Below are 23,799 nucleotides of genomic sequence, written 5' to 3'. Positions count from 1 at the left end.
AACAAGCAATTACGCATTTTAAATTGAATCTATGTGGCGGGGCTTGTGATAAGCGTTCCACAGCTCCGCCTAATGTAAGATCTTACATACCATTTGCATACAAGTAGTACATATATACATATATTTATGTATATGAGTGTGTATCTGTGTGTGTGTGTGTGTGTGTGTGTGTGTGTGTCGTTGTACTTGATGCGTAGCTAAGTTATGCATTGAGCTGAGGTTTCTGTATCTGATTGTGGCAGAGTCTGCTTAATTAGATACGTTATGCAAATATAGTTTGGGCTTCGTGACGTTGACGCTTGACGCCTGAGAGTGTCGTCTGTATGGCAATCCGTTATCTACGCACGTTATCTGCCATCTGCATATAGCTATATCTATATATATATATATATATATATATAAACCGATATTTACATACAAGTGTATCTTAAATGAACAGATTCCGATTCGCATTGATCTAACTGCATAAATTGTTTGTGCGCGCGTGAAATCAATTTTCATTTGATTTGCTGATTTAATTGCCGTTAGCTGCGTTAAGTCACGCCTACACACAGACACACACACACACACGCGGAGCAACTGTCACATAGCGAGTGTGATTAAGTGCAGTAAATACAAAAATTTAAGTTAATCAAAACTTAAATGGATAATAAAATCCCAGTGTGCAGTCAACAGCGGCATTTCATATCCAGTGCAATCAAATCAATGCAGAGACAACAATAAGTTGGGAGTGCCCGACTAGTGGATACCCTGAACCTACTTGTGAGTCGTAGATATAAAATGAAAGATACTTTATCTGGCAGCTACATGACAAATTTGATGACTCTTGTTTTTATAACCAACGAGAGTTGTTTGAGAAACAATCTTTCGATAACGATTTATATCGATTACATGGAAACGAGACAATCGATAATAAGATTATCGGAAACAAGCTCGTCAAGTCGTCAGATTTAATAGTATCTGAGACGAGTCTGGCCAGTTCGACTCGACTATTGATGCTGATCAAGAATATATGCAATTTATGAGCTTGAAGATGCTTCCTTCTGCCTGTTACATACATTTAAACAAAATCGTCATACCCTTTTCACCCATTTACCATAGGTTCGGAAGTGTTTCGACAATTACAGAGTACATATGGCAAGTGTGCATCTAATTGACATGACAGCGCAATAGTGCATGTTATAGTGCAAATAAATATTTATGCATATATACACATAAATGTACATGAAACATGCTTTATAAGTATTTTCGACACATGCACTCATTACACTTCGCACACGAAAATAATTTATTGACGCATAAAATTGGCTGAAATAATAAGCAAATGGAATATTCAGATTGATTTTACGTGTGCACAAGCACACTTCTGCGATAATATCCAGAGCCGATATTCAATATATATATATACATATATATATATATTAATATATAGTGGCATTTATTTGTTAATTTTTAGCATGGTGCAGCCAAGTTGGTCAAGTGGCAGAAATAAACGATAATGTTTATCGGAATGTTTGCCAAGTACCCATCACTTCAATCTGTTTGCTTAAGAACTCGCTATCAGCCAATTAGCCGGAATTACGCGCACTTAATATATTTCCAATAATTATTAGCTCATGTACTCATATAAATCATCTCGAATTTAGAGCAAATGTAATTGAATAGAGGACTATCTATAATTTAATACGAGTACAACTTCTTTAATAATATCATTGCTATTTTTATTCAAGCACTTGTTTGCTATGGATGATCGATTTGACGTAGCTTAAGCACGAATTGTTAAAAAAAAAAACAGATTGTTCTATCTATCTGTATCTGTTAGATTTCACAAAAACCTATCGGAGAGCTGCGCCAGAGAAGGCCGCTTATAACCAGTTAATTTACGTAATTTGTATGGCCACAATGCCGTATAGAAAAAACACGATCTTATCTCAGAGCCATGCAGATAAGGGAGAGCAGCTAAAAAGACAACAACTGAGAGCAACTTTCTACGAAGTCAAATTGAAAATCGGAGCATATGTTTTCCCTAGAAAATGACGAGTAATATGCATGGAGCATTTCGGTTTGGTAGGCGGCACGGCCAGACACAAATGCAGACAGACAGACATGCGAAGAGAAGAAGAGAAATTGAACAAGAAGCAGAAGAAGCGGCAAAATATGGTCCAGACAACGGACAGCAGATGCTAAAGAAACAGATTGTAAACGAATATGATATTTCGATATGATGCACACTCCTTGCCCAAACTCCGAATCAGAGCCAGATCGAGACACAGACTCAGACTCAGCCCCAGACGACCGCAGCGTAGCATGCAACCATAGGGGTGCAATTTTTGTGTGCACGTAACGGTAGAATACACTTTAGTTGCTGTTGCTGTTGCTGTTCTTTTTTTGGAAAGGGATCTTCTGCTGATCTTCTGCCTGTGCGCCTGCGCCTGCGCCTGCGCACATGTGTTGACTGTCTGTCCGCTCGGTCCCTATCTTAGGTTGTGTGTGTGTGTGTGTACGCGTGTGTGTGTATCTGATTATGGTATCGATCTTGAACTCAGGCTGTCTGCAGCAGGTTAATATCCAGCTCAAGCAAGAACCAGGATCATTAAACGTAGCATGGGGCAACGAACCAGCTTCTAAATGCTGTGAACTGTTAGTGAACGCACATCTACTTTTTGGAATCGGTCAAATGTCAAAAGACCTGAGAAAATCAACTGAAAAAATCCATAAGAATTATTGGAAAAGGAAACATATGTTCTTCAATTCATTCTATGTATGTATCTTGCTTTAAAATGAATAATTAATTTATGCTTTTGAGAGGACTTTTCGATTTAACATAGAGCCCATGCTCCTCTAAAATGTTTACCCCATTTTATGCGATTAATATTTTTGATTATTAACTTTTTAAATCTTTAGTTATATACGATCATAGCCCCCAGCGGGCTTCCAATTGTCAGGTAAGAGAAGTACATGCCGAGTGTTTTTATGGCCCATATTATCAATGATCGTAAATGATCTTGAGCGTTCATTGATCCACATTCCGGGCACATTAGGAAGCCCAACAGTAGCGGCTTAAATAGCGATCGCTTGGCTCCCAAAAACAAAACCACAAACATTCACACACTCCCATTAACTAAATGGGAATCGATGGCCGTAAAGGTGAGAAAAGGAAAACACAAGAAGAAATGCAATCAAAGGTAGCACCGGAAACTGTAACAGTGGTCAATTCAATTATGCTCAAGGGTTGCGAGTTGGCCAAACCCCTCCCCCCACTAGTCGCAGGCAAACAACCTGTAAGGTCGCCAACAGTCCTGATGGCTAGCTGAATGGCTGTGATAGTTAAGGCCGCGGTGGTAACTTGATATAAACTGGTTTTTCCTAGATTCATTCAAGAAAACAGGCAGCACACAAGCACAGCATACCATAACACACACACACACACACACACACACACACACGTACACCTGGGCAGAGCGAAAGGGTTTCTGTGCTGTTGGCTAAAGTTGAATAAAAATACTTCAACTACTGTTTTCAACACTTCACTCACCGGTGGGGCAATAAAACAGAGGCGTGTAACGCCCCTCAAATGCTGGTAGAGGTAGCCGCTGGTATTTTGTTACTTTTCTGCTTTTTTGTTGTTGTTTTTGTTGTTTTTGTTGTTTTGTTTTCTTCTTAAGAGTCTTTATTCTCTTTTTTATTAGGGTATCCAAATTAATTACAACTTCAAATTAGGCGCATAATCTTGATCGGGAAGATAGTCAGTCGCACGGCAAGAAAGCAGGAGCTGCCGACAGCTTTAGTTCTCACTCTCTCCCTCTCACTCTCTCTCTCACACACACACTCTCTCTCTCTCTCTCGCTCTCTCTCTCTCTATATGTGTGTATCTTTTCTTTCTCCTTTGCGGCTATGAAACAGTTTTGTGGTCGCAGCTTATGGTGTGTATCTGTATCTGTATCTGTAACCCTCTGTTTATATCGCGTGGATCAGCAGGCAGGTTGATTATGGCCGGCAAGAGAGATTACGTACGTGCCTGAAACAAAGCGCACGAAAGGAAACGCAGAGAATTGAGATCGGGGATCGGATCGGATCGGGTCTTGGCTTTAGTTCGGCTTATAAGACGCAACGCTAACGCTGCAGCTGACGACAACGCTGACGCTGACGCTGACGCCGACGCGGCAGAGATCGAACGACTACGGATCAGAGCGACCCACACAGACAAGCCCGACTACACTACACGCACACACACTTATGTATATACGCGCACGCACAGACGATCTTTTAAGCGATTTTGTGGTTTTGTAGACAGATTTTTGAATCTTTGCCGTTGGCCTTTGCTGGCTGCCGCTTTGTGGCTCTTTTTCACGAAAAGGTTTAACGTTTTAGCCGCTTATTTGGCTCTATCAATATTTGTACCGCCGCCTTACTTCGATATATAATTAATATTTGCTTAAACAGAAACAGCATTAACTTCTCTATTTCGATTGTCGAATTTGAATTGCACTCATTTCGATGACACAACAACAACAAGATTTGGCTATCGATTGGCGTTTCTGTTTGCTGCTTATTCTTTGGCAACGACCGACGACGACGCACTCGCGAGTTGCGATCAGAGCAACGAGCAGAATTCTTGCTAATTAAATTGTGTACGTTTGTTGTTGTTTGTATTTTTTGTATTGCGTATAGTTAAGGACCATTCAAATATTCAAACACATAACCGTTAAGCAGTGTGGGCAAGAGACACAACACACACATCGCGTCCAAACGCAAAGAGAGTCGACAACAAACTGAAGCAGGCAGCGCAGCAGCAGACACAACAACACGCCGAACGCCGACGCCGACGCGTTCATACATATGTGCGAAGAGAGGGAATTGAGCGAGCGGAGCAAGTGCCGAAGCAGAACAAGAAGAAGGAGCGGCGAACAGCGAACAGCGAACTGTGAACGGCGAACGTGGAGCTCAGAGTGTAGCAACTGATAACGCCAAAAAAGCGAGAGTACTTTTTTCGCGCTACTCTTGCATGGGTGTGCGCAAAATACACACAATGAAACACAATACAAGAAGAATGAATACATACACACAGATTCCCATTTATGTATGCGTATGGGAATATGCAAAATAAGTCTGTCAAATGCACGCAATACAAAGATCCCAAAAGAGAGCACTGCGAGTGGGAGAAGCAAGAGCTACTATTTTCCGCAAGCAAAACGAACAAGAACCCACACGCACACACATCGATGTGCAGTCTGAGCGAAAAGAAAATCAGAATAACCCAAACAACAAAAACATAGTGTTTCCATACGAATAACAACAACGCCACTAAAAAAAACTCTGCGTGGTCAGAACGCTACAAGTGTGTGCGTTTAGGTAACTGCATGAGTGTAAGTGAGTGTAACTGTGTGCGTTTGTGTAGCTGCGACTGTGTGCGGCAATCATTTTTAGCAAGCGACGCACAGTGACACAGAACTGCAAATGAATTGTTGAATATGCCCACTGTTTATACGAAGCGCTCCCAGAAAGGCTGCAAACAGGTTTACAAATATACGTACATATAGCCAAAGACATACATATGTAGACACACACACACATGTATACATGCAAGTGTTTATATTCTGGCAACGCTTTTGGCATAAATAAAATACATATACAACGATTCATTTATATGTATATGTGTGTGTGTATATGTAGTCGGGCAGCACTGGCGCTACAGGAAAGGGCAATAAGATTGAGCGGCTCCTGCTCCCTGTTCCAGTGGCAGCCTTGCATAACGAACACGTGTAACCAACATGGTTGACTACCAGCGACAGCGTTGCCCATAACAAAAAGATTGTCAACTTGGGGTAGGGGCAGCAATTAAATTACTTCACAGCGACAAGTGCACGGCGCAGCAGGACGAACTGAACGAAAGAGACCTGCCATTCGGTATGAAAGAGAGAAAGAGAGAGAGAGAAAGACAGAGAGAGCGCATGAGCGAGAGTCACAAAAATGAGAAGAGCGCTTGCGCGCAGCGTAGCTCTGTTGGTTGTGTGCATGTGTAAGTCGTGTGTTTGCGCACACACATGCATAGGTATGCGTTGCTCGCCGACTGCATTTTTACTACGCGTGTAGGTGAGCCGGATTTTATGAATGAATTTGGTTGTGTGCGTGTGTAATTTGATTTGAGGCTAAAAACATGCACAATGCAAGCAGACAAATTTATGGCCATATAATAGAAAATAAACTGCAAGCTTAACAGACTGAAATTAACATACTTATATATACACAATTAACATACATAGGTCTATGAATTTATGAAATATTACAATAACTGGTAAAAACATTCATTATATGTGCATGTATTTAAAATGTATTGTTTATTATAACAGGCAATCTCGTAAAATGATTTTATAAGATATTATTGCTAGTTAAGTTATTTACATGAAAAGCTATTTCCTTCAACTTCCTAATAAGATACGCAAATTGTTTTATATTATTATGTATTAAATTTAATCTGCCTTTAAAATGGGATATTCGTTAACTCAGCATATTTCGTCAAATTACGAAGCCAACTTCACGTGGGTTGACAATCTGCGCGCGACCAACATCATGCTGCTCAAATTTGCGTTTGCAGCCAGCCTCACGTGGCGCATATTTGTGACTCACTTGAAGTTGGCTGCGCGTGATAAATATTGTACTATCGATATTTTAAAGTACATTGCACATCACCAGCTGCAATAAAGGCGCCAAATTAAGGCTGCAGTTTCGTGTGATAAACATAAATGTGTTGCAAATAAATATTAAAATGGCAGAAGCTGGCAAAACTAAGGTGCTGCAAAACACTGGCAAGTTTGTTAGCGAAACGCGCGCTGAGGGGTAGGTGTGCATGCAGCCATTCTCGATAGAGCACTAAATCTATTGGTCTTTGTCTTGTTTTGCCAGCGACGACTTCTTCAATGAAGCTGGCTACCGGCAGTCGCGGGAGAATGATAAAATCGACTCCAAATATGGCTTTGACAGAGTCAAGGATAGCCAGGAGCGCACAGGCTATCTCATCAATATGCATACGGTAAGTTTTTCGTTGCAGTATAAACATAAAAATTTCAATATGCTTTCTTTTTACTTACAGAACGAGGTGCTCGACGATGATCGTCGTCTGGTGGCTGCTCTGGACTTGTTCTTCATCCAAATGGACGGTTCACGTTTCAAGTGCACAGTGGCCTATAAGCCGTATCTGCTGATACGTCCTGAGGTGAATATGCATCTGGAGGTGGCCCGCTTTCTGGGCCGCAAGTATTCCGGACAGATTGCCAGCCTTGAGCACATCAACAAGGAGGACTTGGATTTGGCCAACCATCTGTCGGGTCTGCAGCAGCATTATCTGAAGCTCTCGTTTCTCAATCAAACAGCCATGACCAAAGTGCGTCGCGAACTAATGGCTGCAGTGCGTCGGAATACGGAGCGCGAGAAATCCAACACGTACTACATGCAAATGCTGGCCAATTCGCTGGCCCAGTCTGCCAGTGGCTCTGATGATGGCAGCGGCAAGCGGCAGCAGGATTATATGGACTGCATTATGGATATACGGGAGCACGATGTGCCCTACCATGTGCGCGTATCGATTGATTTGCGCATCTTTTGCGGCCAGTGGTATAATATACGTTGTCGCAGCGGCGTGGAGCTGCCGGTTATCACTTGCCGGCCGGATATATTGGACAGACCGGAGCCTGTGGTGCTAGCCTTTGATATAGAGACAACAAAGCTGCCCCTTAAATTTCCCGATGCGCAAACCGATCAGATCATGATGATCTCCTATATGATTGATGGCCAAGGCTATTTGATAACCAATCGGGAGATCATCTCCTCCAATATAGAAGACTTTGAGTACACGCCGAAGCCGGAATTTGAGGGAAATTTCATTATATTCAATGAGGAGAATGAAATGCAGCTGCTGCAGAAATTCTTTGATCACATCATGGAGGTGCGTCCGCACATTGTGGTCACCTACAATGGTGACTTTTTCGATTGGCCTTTTGTGGAGACGCGTGCCGCTGTCTACGATCTGGACATGAAGCAAGAGATTGGCTTTTCCAAAATGCGTGATGGCATCTATTTGAGTCGACCCTCGATACACATGGATTGTCTGTGCTGGGTGAAGCGAGATTCCTATTTGCCAGTTGGCTCACAGGGCCTAAAGGCAGTGGCCAAGGCCAAGCTGCGCTACGATCCCGTTGAGCTGGATCCCGAGGACATGTGCCGTATGGCTGTGGAAGAGCCGCAGGTGCTGTCCAATTACTCAGTTTCTGATGCGGTCGCCACCTATTATCTGTACATGAAGTACGTGCATCCCTTTATATTTGCCCTGAACACCATTATTCCCATGGAGCCGGATGAGATATTGCGCAAGGGCTCCGGCACATTGTGCGAAACGCTGCTCATGGTTCAGGCCTATCATGCGAACATTGTCTTTCCGAACAAGCACCAGAGCGAGCTGAACAAGCTGTCCAATGAGGGTCATGTGCTCGACTCCGAGACCTATGTGGGCGGCCATGTGGAGGCGCTAGAGTCGGGCGTCTTTCGCGCTGATATACCCTGCCGTTTCCGGCTGGATCCGAACATGGTCAAGCAGCTAATGGATCAGGTGGACGCTGTGCTCAAGCACGCCATCGAGGTGGAGGAAAGCATTCCACTGCAGCTGGTCAGCAATTTGGATGAGGTCAAGCAGGAGATTGTCCAGGCACTGCAGGGCCTGCACGACATACCCAATAGACTCGAGCAGCCGGTCATCTATCATTTGGATGTGGGCGCCATGTACCCGAATATTATTTTAACCAATCGCCTGCAGCCATCGGCAATGGTCACCGAATTGGACTGCGCTGCTTGCGACTTCAATAAGCCTGGTGTGCGCTGCAAGCGTTCCATGGACTGGCTGTGGCGTGGCGAGATGTTGCCAGCTTCGCGAAATGAGTTTCAGCGCATACAGCAGCAGCTGGAGACGGAAAAGTTTCCGCCACTCTTTCCGGGTGGACCAGCGCGCGCTTTTCACGAGCTCTCTAAGGAGGATCAGGCGGCCTACGAGAAGAAGCGTCTGTCGGATTACTGCCGCAAGGCGTACAAAAAGACAAAAATCACTAAACTGGAGACGCGCAACTCGACCATTTGCCAAAAGGAGAACAGTTTCTATGTGGACACTGTGCGCGCCTTCCGTGATCGTCGCTACGAGTACAAGGGCCTGACCAAGACGGCCAAGGCATCGGTGAATGCGGCCATTGCCTCGGGCGATGCTGCCGAGATTAAGGCGGCCAAGGGACGCGAGGTTCTCTACGATTCACTGCAGCTGGCTCACAAGTGCATTCTCAACTCCTTCTATGGCTATGTGATGCGGCGTGGTGCGCGCTGGCATTCCATGCCCATGGCGGGCATTGTCTGCCTCACCGGCTCCAACATTATTACCAAGGCGCGCGAGATCATTGAGCGTGTGGGTCGTCCGCTGGAGCTGGACACCGATGGTATCTGGTGCATATTGCCGGGCTCATTTCCACAGGAGTTCACGGTGCACACCACACATGAGAAGAAGAAAAAAATAAACATATCGTATCCCAATGCTGTGCTGAATACCATGGTGAAGGATCACTTTACCAACGATCAGTACCACGAGCTGCGCAAAGCGGAGAAGGGCGAGCCGCCCAGCTACGACATACGCGACGAGAACTCCATTTTCTTTGAGGTGGACGGTCCATATCTGGCCATGGTGCTGCCCGCCGCCAAGGAGGAGGGCAAGAAGCTAAAGAAACGCTATGCGGTGTTCAATTTCGATGGCACCTTGGCGGAGTTGAAAGGTTTCGAGGTTAAGCGACGCGGTGAGCTGCAGCTGATTAAGAACTTTCAGAGCTCCGTTTTCGAGGCATTTCTGGCTGGCAGCACATTAGAGGAGTGCTATGCCTCCGTGGCTAAGGTAGCTGATTATTGGCTGGATGTGCTCTACAGTCGCGGCTCCAATCTGCCCGACTCGGAGCTATTCGAGCTGATTGCCGAGAACAAGTCGATGTCCAAAAAGCTAGAGGAATATGGCGCACAGAAAAGCACATCCATATCAACGGCCAAGCGTCTGGCCGAGTTCCTGGGCGAGCAAATGGTCAAGGATGCGGGTCTGGCCTGCAAGTACATCATATCCAAGAAGCCCGAGGGCGCGCCTGTCACTGAACGTGCCGTGCCGCTGGCCATCTTTCAGTCGGAGCCCAGCGTGCGGCGCCATCATTTGCGTCGCTGGCTCAAGGACAACACCATGGGCGATGCGGATATACGCGATGTCTTGGACTGGAACTACTATATTGAGCGCTTGGGCGGCACCATCCAGAAGATCATTACCATACCCGCTGCGCTGCAGGGCTTGGCCAACCCGGTGCCGCGGGTCCAGCATCCGGACTGGCTGCACAAGAAAATGCTGGAGAAGAATGATGTGTTGAAGCAGCGGCGCATCAATGAGATGTTTACCAGCAGGCCGCGACCAAAGCCTGCGCTGGCAACAGAGGATAAACAATTGGAACTGGGCGACATGGAGGATTTGGCGGGTAAAGAAGATGCAGAAGCTTCGGGCAGACCGATTGTGACCAAACGGAAGCGTGTGCACCTAGATGACGACGATGAGGAAGGCAATGCGGCAGAGTCCACGCCGCAGCCAAAGACATGGCGCCAGGCCCTTGGGGCACCGCCCGCCATTGGTGAAACCCGCAAGACGATAGTCGAATGGGTGCGTTTCCAGAAGCGCAAATGGGCCTGGCAGCAGGAGCAGCGCCAACGCTGTCGGCAGCAGAGCAAACGGCAGCGCAATGGCACTGAGACCGCAGCAGGAGCGGCATCTGCGCAGGCCGCAGCCAGAGCCACAACATCTGCGGCCACGCTGGGCGGATTTTTGAGGCGTGCACAGCGCACACTGCTGGATCAGCCCTGGCAGATACTGCAGCTAGTGCCGGTCAACGATTTGGGACAGTTTACCGTATGGGCATTAATTGGCGAGGAGCTGCATCGCATCAAGTTGACGGTGCCGCGAATTTTCTATGTGAACCAGCGCAGTGCAGCGCCGCCCGAGGAGGGTCAGCTGTGGCGCAAGGTACACCGCGTTCTGCCGCGTTCGCGACCCGTTTACAATCTGTATCGGTATAGCGTGCCGGAGCAGCTGTTCCGGGACAATTGCTTGGGCATGCTGGCCGACTTGGCCACGCCCGACATCGAGGGCATCTACGAGACGCAAATGACGCTCGAATTTCGAGCGCTCATGGATATGGGCTGTATTTGTGGCGTGGAGCGCGAGGAGGCGCGTCGCCTGGCTCTACTATCCACGCGCGAACTGGAGAACTTCAGCATTGAGCAGCTGGAACAGCGCCCACAGTCGCACATCAGATACCTGCAGCATGCCAGCAGCAAGCTGCGCAAGATCTATCTATATCAGCACAATATACCCACAGCCAAGAAGGAGATCTGGGCACTGTTTTTGCTGCCCAGCAAGAAGGCCTTGGTCTTCGCCCTGGACACGGTGCGCGCCAATCAAATGCCTAACATGAAGCAGCTCTACGTGGCGGAGCGTCTGGCGCTGATCAAGAATCTGCAGCAGGCGGCACAAATTGAGAAACTGCCAGCGGAGGATTTCAGCTTTGAGGTGCTCATCGAGGTGGATGTGAAGCAGATCTACAGGCACATACAGCGTGCCTTGTCTGCCTACAAACAGGAACAGTCGGGACCCACCATGCTCTGCCTGCAGACGGCCATCGAGGCAAGGAAATTGAGCGCTGCCATGCCTGTGCTGTTGGAGTTTCCGCAGGCCCAGATACACATCTCCGATGACGCGAGCCTGCTCTCTGGCTTGGACTGGCAGCGTCAGGGTGCGCGCGCTGTGGTGCGTCATTTCCTCAACTTGAACAATGTGCTGGAGCTGATGCTAGATCAATGCCGTTACTTCCATGTGCCCATAGGCAACATGCCGCCGGATACGGTGCTCTTTGGTGCGGATCTCTTCTTTGCCCGCCTTCTGCAGAAGCACAATTTTGTGTTGTGGTGGTCGGCCAGCACGCGTCCAGATTTGGGTGGCCGTGAGGCGGACGACAGTCGCCTGCTGGCCGAGTTTGAGGAGAGCATCACGGTGGTGCAGAATCGCGCCGGCTTCTACTCAGATGTGTGCGTCGAACTGGCTCTGGACAGTCTGGCCGTGAGCGCATTGCTGCAGTCGAATAGAATTCAGGAAATGGAGGGCGCCTCCTCGGCCATTACGTTCGATGTGATGCCGCAGGCATCTCTGGAGGAAATGATCGGCACGGTGCCGGCAGCTACATTGCCCAGCTACGATGAGACTGCTCTTTGCTCCGCTGCCTTTCGTGTTATGCGCTCCATGGTGAATGGCTGGCTGCGTGAGGTGTCCATCAACCAGAACATATTTTCCGACTTTCAAATCGTGCACTTCTATCGCTGGGTGCGCTCCAGCAATGCCCTGCTCTACGATCCAGCGCTGCGTCGGTCACTTAATAATCTGATGCGCAAAATGTTCTTGCGCATCATAGCAGAGTTTAAGCGCCTGGGCGCCACAATAGTCTATGCGGACTTCAACAGGATCATAATCAGTTCGGGCAAGCGGAACGTCCCGGACGCTCTGGGCTATGTGGACTACATTGTACAGAGTTTGCGCAACAAGGAAATGTTTCACTCCATACAGCTGAGCTTTGAACAGTGCTGGAATTTTATGCTCTGGCTGGATCAGTCTAACTTCTCGGGCATACGAGGCAGGCTGCCCAAAGGAATCGATGAGACTGTCTCAGCTATAGCGGTGGGCAGCACAACGCTGCGTCAGAGCCAGGCCCGCAATGAACAGGTCCACGAGGATGACGATGATGACAATGATGATGTACAAGAAGTTGAAGCTGGTCTTGACGAGCCGCTGGAGGAGCAAGAGGAGGAGGAGGAGGAGGAGCTCTCCCTAGAACTAAATTGGACTATTGGCGAGCAGCTGCCGGAGGAGAACGAGTGTCGGGAGAAATTTGAATCTCTGCTCACGCTGTTCATGCAAGCTCTGGCGGAGCGCAAGACCACGGAACAGGCCATCAAAGATATTTCGCATTGTGCCTTCGATTTTGTGCTCAAGCTGCACAAGAACTATGGCAAGGGCAAGCCCAGTCCCGGGCTGGACCTCATACGCACCATTGTCAAGGTGCTGAGCGTGGATAAAGCATTGGCGGATCAGATTAATGAGCTGCGCCGCAATATGTTGCGTCTGGTGGGCGTCGGTGAGTTCTCAGATCTGGCCGATTGGACAGATCCCTGTGATACGTACATTATCAACGAGGTCATCTGCAAGGCGTGCAACCATTGTCGCGACCTGGATCTATGCAAGGACAAACATCGCGCCATGAAGGATGGCATGTAAGTGCATTCGACTAACACAATTTATATCGATAATGATGCATTCTTCCCACTTGCAGACCCGTTTGGCTGTGCGCTCAGTGCTATGTGGCCTATGACAATGAGGAGATCGAGACGCGTATGATTGATGCGCTCCAACGCAAGATGATGTCCTTTGTGTTGCAGGATTTGCGCTGCGAGCGCTGCAACGAAATCAAACGCGAGAATCTCGCCGAGTTTTGCACGTGTGCTGGCAACTTTTTGCCTCTTATCAGTGGCAAAGAGATTGAAACGCTGCTCAAGACATTCAGCAATGTTGCCGGCTACCACAAGATGCAGTTGCTCCAGCAAACTGTGCAGCAGGCGCAGAAAACGCCTCGCTAGCAATTCATCTGGAAATTGTAAGTAGCTTTTAAATATTGCTTTTAGTTTGTTATCATTAAATTCGTGTTCTTAATCAATTTGCTGTTCTTGTGCTGAGTTGATGTGCATTCGAACATGTTTTTGGAGATGTGATTGATCTTGTTATTGGCAAACTTGATTTCGTTGTCTGGTTAAATCTGTCTGATATATAATATAGCTAAAGTCAGGGCTGTTGAAGATCAGTTCAGAGCGTTCACATAAAATGATTCAGCAGATTAAATGTTGAACAATTAGTGTGAATTAGCAAAGCTCCAGCAATTTTTTAAGAAAACATGTTTTATTTTATTATAGTAATAATATTTGATGCAAGCTTTAAAGCGTTAAAGTGAAAATAACTAGAAGAAGGGTAATATAGAATTTTTAAACCACGGACACGGCCTTCACATCTCGAATATACTCCTCGAAGTTCTTGTCATCCAACAGCCCAGGATCAAAGTCGTTTATTATTTGCGGCAGCACTGGATTATCCAACATTGTCGTATGATTGCCCTCAATTACCTTCAGCGTGACCTTACCCGATGTCAGCTTTGATACGCCATAGTCTTCTTCGATGTCCTGCAGAGAGACCTCAGCGGGGCGGACTAGTGTAATGGGTGACTTCAGGTCTTTAACGCTGTTCAAATCGAAGTTTGCAGCACTTTTAACTCTACGGAACATGGCCTCGACCATTGCGCGGGAGTAGTCTTTGCTGTAGACATTCTGTTTGTCAACATATTCCATGAACAGATCCATTTTCTCTTTGAGTGTGTCCAGCTTATGGAAGACTAGAGCTGCCGATTCCTTGGTTTCCTCTGGGAATATTTGATTGACAATACTAGAGAAGAGCAAGTTATATAGATCGTTATCCGTGAAATTTGCACCCAAATGTAGGTTCGTAAGTCTTGTTAGGAAGTGTGGGGCACCGTCGATTAACAGCACATGCCCACGGAAGCCCAAATTCTCCAGCAGCGCCGCCAGTTGGAGAGCCACATAGGAACCATAAGAATAGCCAATAAGGTAGAATGGATCTGATGGCTTCAGGAGCGCTTTAACATGCTACGAACAGAGAAAAGTTCATTTGAATTCATATCAAGTTTTGACAACTTAAACGATATTTTGTGGAGATGATGGTAATGATGTTATAGGATTCTTACCTGCAATGCATGCTGAGCAATTTCACTGACGGTCTCCAATTCAGCAAATTGATGGAGCTGTAGGATATTCGTCCTGCTCTTCAAGCTGGAGCCTATTTTGTACCATGCTTGACCGGCAGTACCCTCCATGCCGGGTATTATGATATTTGGTGGAAGGCTTTGCTTTGAAGATGCCGCTTGTGTTTCCAACGGATACATTATTTGATCACAGTGGGCTTCGTCACCCAGGTTACGCAGCAGCAAGTCCATGCCCAGGATCTTGCCTTCAGATGCGAAAATCATTTTGACCGCATCGGTATCCTTCTCCCTGGATTCCATAAACTCCTGCAGCTTTTGGAAGGTAAGTGAACGCAGATCCTGTGGCGTCAGAACGAGCTCAAAGTCACGTTCGAGAGTTTGCTTGATTTCAACTGCCATAAGGGAGTCCATACCCATCTCGGAGAGTGTTGTGCCAAGTGACACAGACTTCAGGTCACGTATGCCCATTATGTTCATTACCGTATCGATAATACTCTCGTTTCCGGAGCGTCCAGAGCGCTTCTCGGCAACAACCATGCTAGCCACAATCGCTGGCTCTGCACTGAGCAATGTGTCCAGCTCCTGTAGGCACGACGAGATTCTTTGCTGCAGCGTTCCACCGATTTCCATGTCTATTTTATCCTCAGCCATATCGGCGACCAGCCCAACCTCGCCCACGGCACCCCATTGAATGGCCTTAGCGGGAAGTCCCTCCCTATGGCGGCACTCAATGATGCGCTCCATGACAGAATTGGCCATGCCATAATTTGTTTGTCCGGCATTTCCGCGACCACAGGACACGCTTGAGAATACTACGAAATGCTCCAGTTCAGGACATAGAGTGCGCGACAACACATCCAAATGTTTGGTGGCAATTGCTTTCGGCGAAAAGCTCTGTACGAATTGCTCCGCATTCTGATTGGCAAAGATGCCGTCCCGCAGTGCCACAGCCAGATTGAAAATGCCGCCAACTGGACCCAGTTTGGCAGCAGCCAGCAATAGATTGCGACAGCCATCGAAAGTAGATATATCGGCCGTGTTAATGACTATTTCGCAGCCGTAAGTCTTCCACAGCCTGTGGTTAAATCGAGAGGCATTGTCAGGATCATGAGAGTTAAGCTATCAAGCATATACATACGCAATGCGGTAGCTCTGATAGTCCTTGGTGATGCCACGGCTGGAACTCAGCACTAGCTTGCGGGCGCCACGTAGAGCCATCCAATCGGCTAGCTCCATGCCGAAACCACCCAAGCCTCCGGGAATAACATAGCTCATATGCGGTTTAAAGTAGACTTGACTAAGGACGCGCACCGGCAACGTTTCAGCCGCTTCAGGAGTGTCACGCACTTTAATTATGACTTTGCCAATGTGCTTGCCACCAATCAGATGCCTGAAGGCCTGCTCAATTTCATGAGCCGGAAAGACTGTCACTGGCAATGGCTGTATAATGCCACTGGCAATGTCCGCATCAATAAGTTTTTTCAAATACTGCAGATAGCAATGGATTTAGTTGGACTTGATATTGATATGTGCAACAAATAATTACCCAAATATCTTCGTCGGGTGCCACCAACAGACTATCGGCTAACACAGCATGGAAGGTAAGCTCTTTAAGGAAGCAGCCTAAGCCCAGCTTGCTATCGTTGGCCATATCGAATTTGCCAATCTCAAGGAAGTGGCCCGATTGTCCCAGACAGCGCACTGAAGCCAGCAGCTTGTCTTCCGACAAGGAGTTCAGCACAAAGTCTACACCCTTGCCATCAGTTTCGCGCTGCACCATTAACTCGAAGGACGTATCTCTGGAATTGCCGATGTGCGACTCTGGGAAAGATTTCGTTTATTTTACGTTATTTGCATAAATAAGAATCTGGATAAGTAATGCTTACCTTTCAACTGTGGGAAGGTATCCAAAAGGAATTTCTTCTTTTGGGGTGTGCTACAGGTGGTGAACACCTCCAGATTGTAGGCCAATGCCACACGAATGGCCGCCAAGCCAATACCACCGGTGCCAGCGTGTATAAGTATGCTCTTGCCCTTGCGAATGTCGGTGGCCATAAAGAAGGCATAATATACAGTTATGTAAACAACTGGAACCGTAGCCGCCTCCTGCAGGGACCAGCCATCGGGAATTTCCCAGATAAGCTTTGAGGGCTTCTCCACATAAGAAGCAACGCCACCTTTGACCACCATGCTCATAATCCGTTTGCCTGTTTTCATGTTGATGCCGGAGTATTCAAAGCCCAGCACACAACTTTGATCGATCCGGTTCGCTCCATAAAGTTCAACTGCCAAACGACCCGTGGCAAGCATTACGTCTCGGAAGTTCAGCGATGAGTAGGCGATCTTGATCATGCAGTCCTCGGGAACCAGGGGTCCCTCGAACCAACGCAATGAAGACAAATCTCCGCGTTGCATCACATTTCCATAGATGTGATCTAATCTAGGCTTGACCTCATCATTCACGGGCAGATGAAGATGCCTGAGACTGCCCCAAGCGCCCTACATGAATAATTTACAATAAACTATCATGAATATGGATAATACAATTAGTTACTTACATCTCGATAAATGTTAAAGGCCAGACCCAATGCGAATTGACTCGAATAGAAGGGATCCGCTAGGCTAAATTCGGGTGCTTTGGCATCATCAATGTAGAAACAGCTGACCATATTGCCATCGGGCTCCTTTCTCAAACAATTTACCAAGCCAATCAAACCGTTTAGTTCTTCCTTGAATGCGTACACAACAACAGGACTCTTGCTGCTTATGGCGGACTGCACCTGACCTATCCACTCGAAGTTCTTGTCAGTGTCAGAAACCTTGACAATAGTCGGTTGTATTTGCAGTTTATTTGGCACCTTTTGGAGAAGTAGGAACACTTCCTCGTTGTTGTCAATTGGAATTACCGTAATCAAACGGAATTGTTCGGGCAGTTTTAAGCTGCTTAGGTTCATCGTGGGTCGCTCTCTGATCAAAAGGAAACCATTATCAATGAGCACCTTTTGGGCATTCTTAATAACATCCTCGTTGAGCTCGCCGCAAATGCCGCCCGCCACCACGAAGTGATAGTTGGACAAAGTGGACAATTTTCCATTTTCTATATGTATACCAGGCATATCTTCAATCTTCCTACCGGTCAAATACATATACTCTCCGGTTATAACTGGCAAATCCTCAATGGCATCGGTGAACTTGTCCAGCACAGTGTCTCGACCATCAGTATCCACCTCCACCAGTTTTATCTTCAACACCGGAACATTCTCAAGGGCGAGCTGTACACAGATACGTGCGGCATTCGATAGAGTTACTTTCGGAGCTGGCAAATAGGGCACAAATTCGTATTTCTCCAATACTGGTATGCCTGGCGGTCTGCGCCTTTGGACTGGACTAGCATGGAGTCCTGTCAACTCTATGCCACCTGCTACAATGCGATTAAACTTATGATCCACGTACACATCAAGCACTCGATTCTCGGGATCCATTTTGCTCATCAAATCGAAATGATGTAAGCCATTAATACGCAGCTTACGGATCTTCGTTGGCAGCAAAAGGGAGCGTGAGTCTGTGCCCAAAATATGGATTTGTAGCATTGCATCCATAAATGTAACCCAGTTGAGGTTCCATTCGACTTGACCATATAAGCCATCCGAGCGAGCGCTCCTTACCGCACGGAAGCCACCGTTGTAATGGTATCCACGCAGTTTGAGCTCCTTGTAAAAATCTTTTTTGGAAACCATCGGGAATTTCGATTCCTTTTCGAAATGATAGACTTCCGGTATGGTGGGATTTTCAATCTCTCTGATTGTGCCTGTGACCACTAAGGCACCAGCATCAGTTATCTGAAAATAATGACAAATCAAATAATTTAAAGTTACATGTTAAAATGCGTGTGCCTTTTGCTTACCTCAAAGTGGCCCGTGCCATAGTGAATCATTACATTCAGCTCAACTTGTCCATTGACTGACATATTTGTGGCTCGTAGGAATTGCACTTCCTCAAATTCGACTGGCACGTCCATATAGCTGGGTCCATGGTACATAAGAGAGAACGTCTCCCAAACGTATTGCAAATAGCATGTGGCGGGCACTAGAAATTTGCCATCTATGACATGTCCACTCATGAATTCCTCATTGTCACTGCTCAAGTTGACGGAGAATACTCGTTCCCCGCTAGATTTAGTCTTCATGTTTTCATACTTGGTTACAAACCAATCTTCGCTGTGATCCCAACGAATCAGTGAACTTATGCTCGGTGTGGACCGCGAGACTGGGAACTGAACTTTGGGATATAGATTTGCAACAGGTACCATAACACCGTTTTGGTATAATCTGCAAAAAAACAAAACAAACGGTTGGTAGTTAAATATACTTAAGCCTTTGATATTTTCCATAGTACTTACTTGCCAAGTGCTGTCATAAAGAAGAGTGCATTGTTTTTGTTTCCTCGATGTGTGAGCGGAATATGAATACCGTTTGGCATGGATCGCTTGAGGATAGCGCCTAGTAATCCATGTGGAGCAATCTCAATAGTCAGAGCATTTTTCGGTAGCAGAGCGAAAGTCTCTTCGAAGAGCACACTGTTCAGCAAGTTATTGGTATGGTATTCGGCAGAGCATAGTTTACGTTCCGGATGCTCCCAATCGCTCTTTGGAGCACTGGTACTTAGCCACTTCTCCGACCTGGGCTTCGGATATGGTATAGTCTCCTTCATGTACTTGAACAGTGGCGGGCCCATGGACGCAATATATCTTGAATGATATGCAATATTCGAGCAGGGCACTTCCTTGGCAAATATGCCCTTCGATTTCAATTCAGCCACAAATCTTGTAACATCGTCGATTGGGCCAGAGATGGTGCAGGAGTCGGCACCATTGTGGCAGGCCACTTCTATGGATTCTGGCAGCATGTTCTTAATCGACTTGTAGCCTATGCCCACAGCGGCCATCGCACCTCTTATTTTGTCACTGTCCACACTGACTCGTCCACGATAGTAGGAGGCAAGTATCATTTGCTCAGCCGTCAGACCTCCATCTGCATAGGCACAGCCCAGTTCTCCAACAGAATGACCAATTATGTAATCGGGTTCCAAATTAAGTGAACGCAAAACGTCAGTTAGACCGATTTGGACTGCGGCGATGCCGACAAACGAGTGCAAAATATTCTCGTAAATGGCAGGATCACTTGATGTTAGTATATCAATGAGATCAAGTCCCTTCTTCGCTAATGTCTTGTGACAAGCTTCAATGGACTCTCGGAAACGTGGTATTACCATCAGCGAGGAACCCATTTCGTTCCACTGTGAACCCATGCCGCTGAACACCCAGACAATGGGTCGTTTTAGACCGGTATAATGTTGCACATCTTTGACCAGGGCCTTGGTGGGTTCCACGCCGTTGTTGGCAAATATTCCATAGCCGCGAAACACCATGCCGGAAACATCTTCCTCCTGAATATGCTGCAAGAGTCCTATAAACTCAGCATCCAAGGGTTTCTTTTCGATTGCATTGAAAATCTCATTAACAGCATCTTCTGTTCGGCCAGCCCAAGTCAGAAGCCTGGGTAGATTATCTTCAGGCAAGCCGAAATTTACCTTTGTCTTGGGATATGCTTTCAAGATGGCATGGGCATTGGCACCACCAAAACCGAATGAGTTAATTCCGATGTAAGGCTTTGGCAGAATAGTGCAATCCTTAACCACAATTAAACGACCCTCCGAAAGTGCCGTAATTGACGGTTTCACTTCGGTAAAGTTAATATTGGGCGGAATCACGCCGGTTTCGAAAGCCAAGCAGGCTTTTACCAGAGAACAGATGCCAGATGCGGCTTCCGAATGTCCAACATTTGACTTAACAGAGCCCACGAGCAATGGTTCATTGCGTTGGCTGCAGAGCACATTGTCAATTGCCTTGCACTCTTCCGGATCACCCACCACGGTTCCAGTGCTATGGGCTTCCAAATAGCCCAGATCATTTGGTGTCACATCAATTTCCTGGTAGAATTCTAGAAGCAGTTTCTCTTGAACCTTGCCCGAGGGATAGGTAATGCCCTCCGGCTTGTAACCGTCACAGTTGGTTTTCGAGTAAATGACACTTGCGTAGACGCGCTTTGCATCTCGCTTCCTTTGCAGAAACATGCAGTTGATTGTCTCGGAGCGCGTGTATCCACTTGCATCTTTGTCGAACGGGCGACAGAAGCCATCGGGAGCCAAAACACCAAGGCTAAAACAAGATATAAGTATATTCCATACGGAATATGGAATGCCATTACGATTCTTACCGAGCAAACTGAAGCGTCACGAAAGGATGAAGCAACAGATTGGAGCCACCAATAATTGCGGCGTCAATTTCACCATTCCGAAGTGCACTAAACGCATTGTCCAGGGCATACATTGAACTGGAGCAAGCCGTGTCAAGCAAAAACGATGGACCCTCCAGGCCCAAGCTGTAAGAAATTCGATTGGCCAACATGGCTCGACTGCAACCGGTGATGCCAAAACCACCAGATGACACCTTCTCATAGAACCAGGTTTTCTCCGATTCGGATATACAGGAACCAACATAGACGCCCGTCTTAGTGCCACGCAAACTTTTTGGATTTATGCCCGCATCAATGACCGCCTCGTACGCCGTCTCTATCAATATACGTGTTTGCGGATCCATGGTATGGGCTTGCTTAAAGTGCACCCCAAAGAATGTGGCATCGAACTTTTCCAGATTGCTGATCTTTCCAGAGCGCTTGGGTATCTCCGGATTGAAGTGACGCCAACGACGCTCATCGTCATCTACCATGTCAATCTGATGCAAAGTAAAGGTTGCGAATCAAAATAATGAGTTGAGCTTCGATTGCGAAATCGTTGGTTCGAGAAATGTAAACTTTGTTCTTTGAAGTAAACTATTTTTTTCATGGCAAATTTATTTTCTAATTTATATTCAATAGCTTGGTGCCTTGAGAAAGTTTTAAACAATTAAAATTTTGTGTTTTTTTTTTTGTAAAGAAATTTTGATTTGTTCACCATATTAAAGAAGAATAATGCGGGAAGTATTGCTCATGATATATCTAGAAAAATGCGAAATACACGAGAATAGTTCTTATTTGGATGCACAGTTAAGCAAAATAAGCTTAATTATTTCGATTTTAAATTTCAATAAATATATTTCTATTATTTTCAAGTGTTTGTAATAAGCTGTTGTATTTTTTGTCGCACAAGTTGTTTTATTGTATGCATTGTTGTAACGAACCTTGTTATAAAGATTGTATTCATATTCCGTTATGTTTTTCGAGTTGGGAAATTTTCCGGCCATTCCGGAAATAACAATTTCATCACCATCGCTCTCAGGAAGAATTCTTGAGTATTTTTTGTGCTTTTTCAACAACATTTCGGTAGCCATTTAACAGAGTTTAAATCACTTGTTTAATTACAGGGATATTGTTGTTAAAAATTGTTTGATTATCCTTTAAGATTTATTTTCACTTTAACACTATTATAAATCACAATATGTTTTAGGCTTGCGTAATCCAGCGAGAGTGTGCGACCGAATTGCCACACAAACATCAATTAAACCCACAACTTTTCCACTAGCTGCTTTTATACACTTGCTAGGTGGGCATATTACAAATTCCAGAAGGAATAAAAATGGTGAATACTTTGACCACAAACACTCCCAAGTAATTAAAGTCAACGAATTGCATAAATAAACAGCTCATTTCGCGCTGCACTGTAAATTCAAAGGCTATCACATTTAAGGTGCACAAATCCAGGTAAGTTAATAATAAATGGCACGATTATTTAATATATATATTACACATAAATATCATTTTTAAGTTTTTCAATTAGAAATATGTACAAAATTTCATATGCTTTGGTCTTATTTTTTTCTTATTAAAATCTGGCAAAAACCCTAAAATCAATGGATTATGGGTGGAACGCCTGGGCTGGGATTTGCATAAGTCACACGTTTTCAAAGGCCGATACTCTTTGTCACTTTTCTTTCTTTTCTTTTTTTGCCATTACGAGAGTTCTAAAACCTCTAGCGTGTAACTCAATACCTGTAATACCACACACCCTGTATTTATATAAATTCCCCCTTATTTATATAAATTTCAACTAAATTTGAATAGGTCTTAAGCCTTGCGGTTCTTTTTTTAAATTAATAGATATTATTAGATACGAGTTGAAGTGGGCATAAAGGTTTGAGAACAGTAATAATATTGTTTAATATAAAATGAATGTATATTAAATTATGGATGATTTAAGTTTGGCTTGAGAATCCCAATCAGGACAAACTCAGCTCGTTTTTCATGCATTTCTTCTATGCGTAGAGTATTATTGGAACGACTGTGTAAGGTACAAAGCTGATTCCATGTTTTTCTTATTTTTTTTTTTTATTTTTTGTCACTGCAAATCAATCAAGTATACGTACAGATGTACGTATGTAGTTGCCCGTTTCGATGGGCTTAAATTTGTGTAATGCTTTCAAAGTTAATGAACTTGAACAAGCCGCTTCCACCGGCGAAATGCAAATCAATGAGTCGTTCGTTGAACTTCTTTAATAGAATGCGTATGCATATGCGACTGTTGCCAGTCTATAATAATATAATATACAATTTACATGCATATGCCAACACATGTTGCATTTTAAAAACTAGAAAGTATCGCTAGCAAGTTTGATACAAAGATCGAATCACAAAAGTCCTTAAAAACGGATTTTTTGTCTAGTTTTTTTTTTATGATCGTGTGTTTCATCAGCCTCTAGCTAATTGAGATGTGATTGTTTATTCAAAATTCCAGAAGATTCAAAACTATTTCACCTTTCTTAAATAATGCAAGGTAGTTCTTTTAGTCTTCATAGATGCCAGTCAAAGTATTGCTGGGGACAGCG

The 23,799-nt window shown here is 45.4% G+C and overlaps 3 protein-coding genes across 3 annotated transcripts in view; 1 reads left to right on the top strand and 2 right to left on the bottom strand.

Annotated features, from left to right (window-relative positions):
- Positions 1 to 4,779, bottom strand: part of pnt (ETS transcription factor pointed) — a 62,458-nt gene extending 57,679 nt beyond the window's left edge. Inside the window, exon 1 of the mRNA XM_002054277.4 lies at positions 3,536 to 4,779. The gene's annotated coding sequence lies outside the window, so the exon portion shown is untranslated. The remainder of the gene's footprint in view (positions 1 to 3,535) is intronic.
- A 1,904-nt stretch (positions 4,780 to 6,683) lies between these two features.
- Positions 6,684 to 13,808, top strand: PolE1 (DNA polymerase epsilon catalytic subunit 1). Its single transcript, XM_032438888.2, has 4 exons — positions 6,684 to 6,837; positions 6,904 to 7,030; positions 7,091 to 13,368; positions 13,428 to 13,808. Exons 1-4 carry the CDS (start codon positions 6,767 to 6,769, stop codon positions 13,729 to 13,731), a joined length of 6,780 nt encoding a protein of 2,259 aa, XP_032294779.1. The 5' UTR covers positions 6,684 to 6,766; the 3' UTR covers positions 13,732 to 13,808.
- Positions 13,809 to 14,000: 192 nt separating this feature from the next.
- Positions 14,001 to 22,457, bottom strand: FASN3 (Fatty acid synthase 3). The gene is made up of 10 exons (XM_002054279.4): positions 22,159 to 22,457; positions 21,197 to 21,714; positions 19,321 to 21,138; positions 18,826 to 19,249; positions 17,480 to 18,760; positions 16,808 to 17,420; positions 16,468 to 16,742; positions 16,060 to 16,409; positions 14,904 to 15,996; positions 14,001 to 14,805 (listed from the first exon to the last, which is right to left on the bottom strand). The coding sequence occupies exons 1-10, from the start codon at positions 22,306 to 22,308 to the stop codon at positions 14,131 to 14,133; spliced, it is 7,197 nt and encodes a 2,398-aa protein (XP_002054315.2). The 5' UTR covers positions 22,309 to 22,457; the 3' UTR covers positions 14,001 to 14,130.
- Positions 22,458 to 23,799: the final 1,342 nt, after the last annotated feature.

Source organism: Drosophila virilis, chromosome 2 (genome assembly GCF_030788295.1).
Source record: "Drosophila virilis strain 15010-1051.87 chromosome 2, Dvir_AGI_RSII-ME, whole genome shotgun sequence".
NCBI lineage: Eukaryota > Metazoa > Arthropoda > Insecta > Diptera > Drosophilidae > Drosophila > Drosophila virilis.
This window is presented reverse-complemented; position numbering and strand designations above follow the sequence as displayed.

Bases quoted from the DNA above. Each gene is read 5' to 3' on its own strand.
- PolE1 (XM_032438888.2), top strand. From the start codon at position 6,767: ATGGCAGAAGCTGGCAAAACTAAGGTGCTGCAAAACACTGGCAAGTTT. The intron at 7,031-7,090 runs GTAAGTTTTTCG...TTTTACTTACAG, and splicing joins ATCTCATCAATATGCATACG to AACGAGGTGCTCGACGATGA. The intron at 13,369-13,427 runs GTAAGTGCATTC...TCCCACTTGCAG, and splicing joins CGCGCCATGAAGGATGGCAT to ACCCGTTTGGCTGTGCGCTC.
- FASN3 (XM_002054279.4), bottom strand. From the start codon at position 22,308: ATGGCTACCGAAATGTTGTTGAAAAAGCACAAAAAATACTCAAGAATT. The intron at 19,250-19,320 runs GTAAGTACTATG...GTTTTTTTGCAG, and splicing joins TTTATGACAGCACTTGGCAA to ATTATACCAAAACGGTGTTA. The intron at 16,743-16,807 runs GTAAGCATTACT...AATCTTTCCCAG, and splicing joins TACCTTCCCACAGTTGAAAG to AGTCGCACATCGGCAATTCC.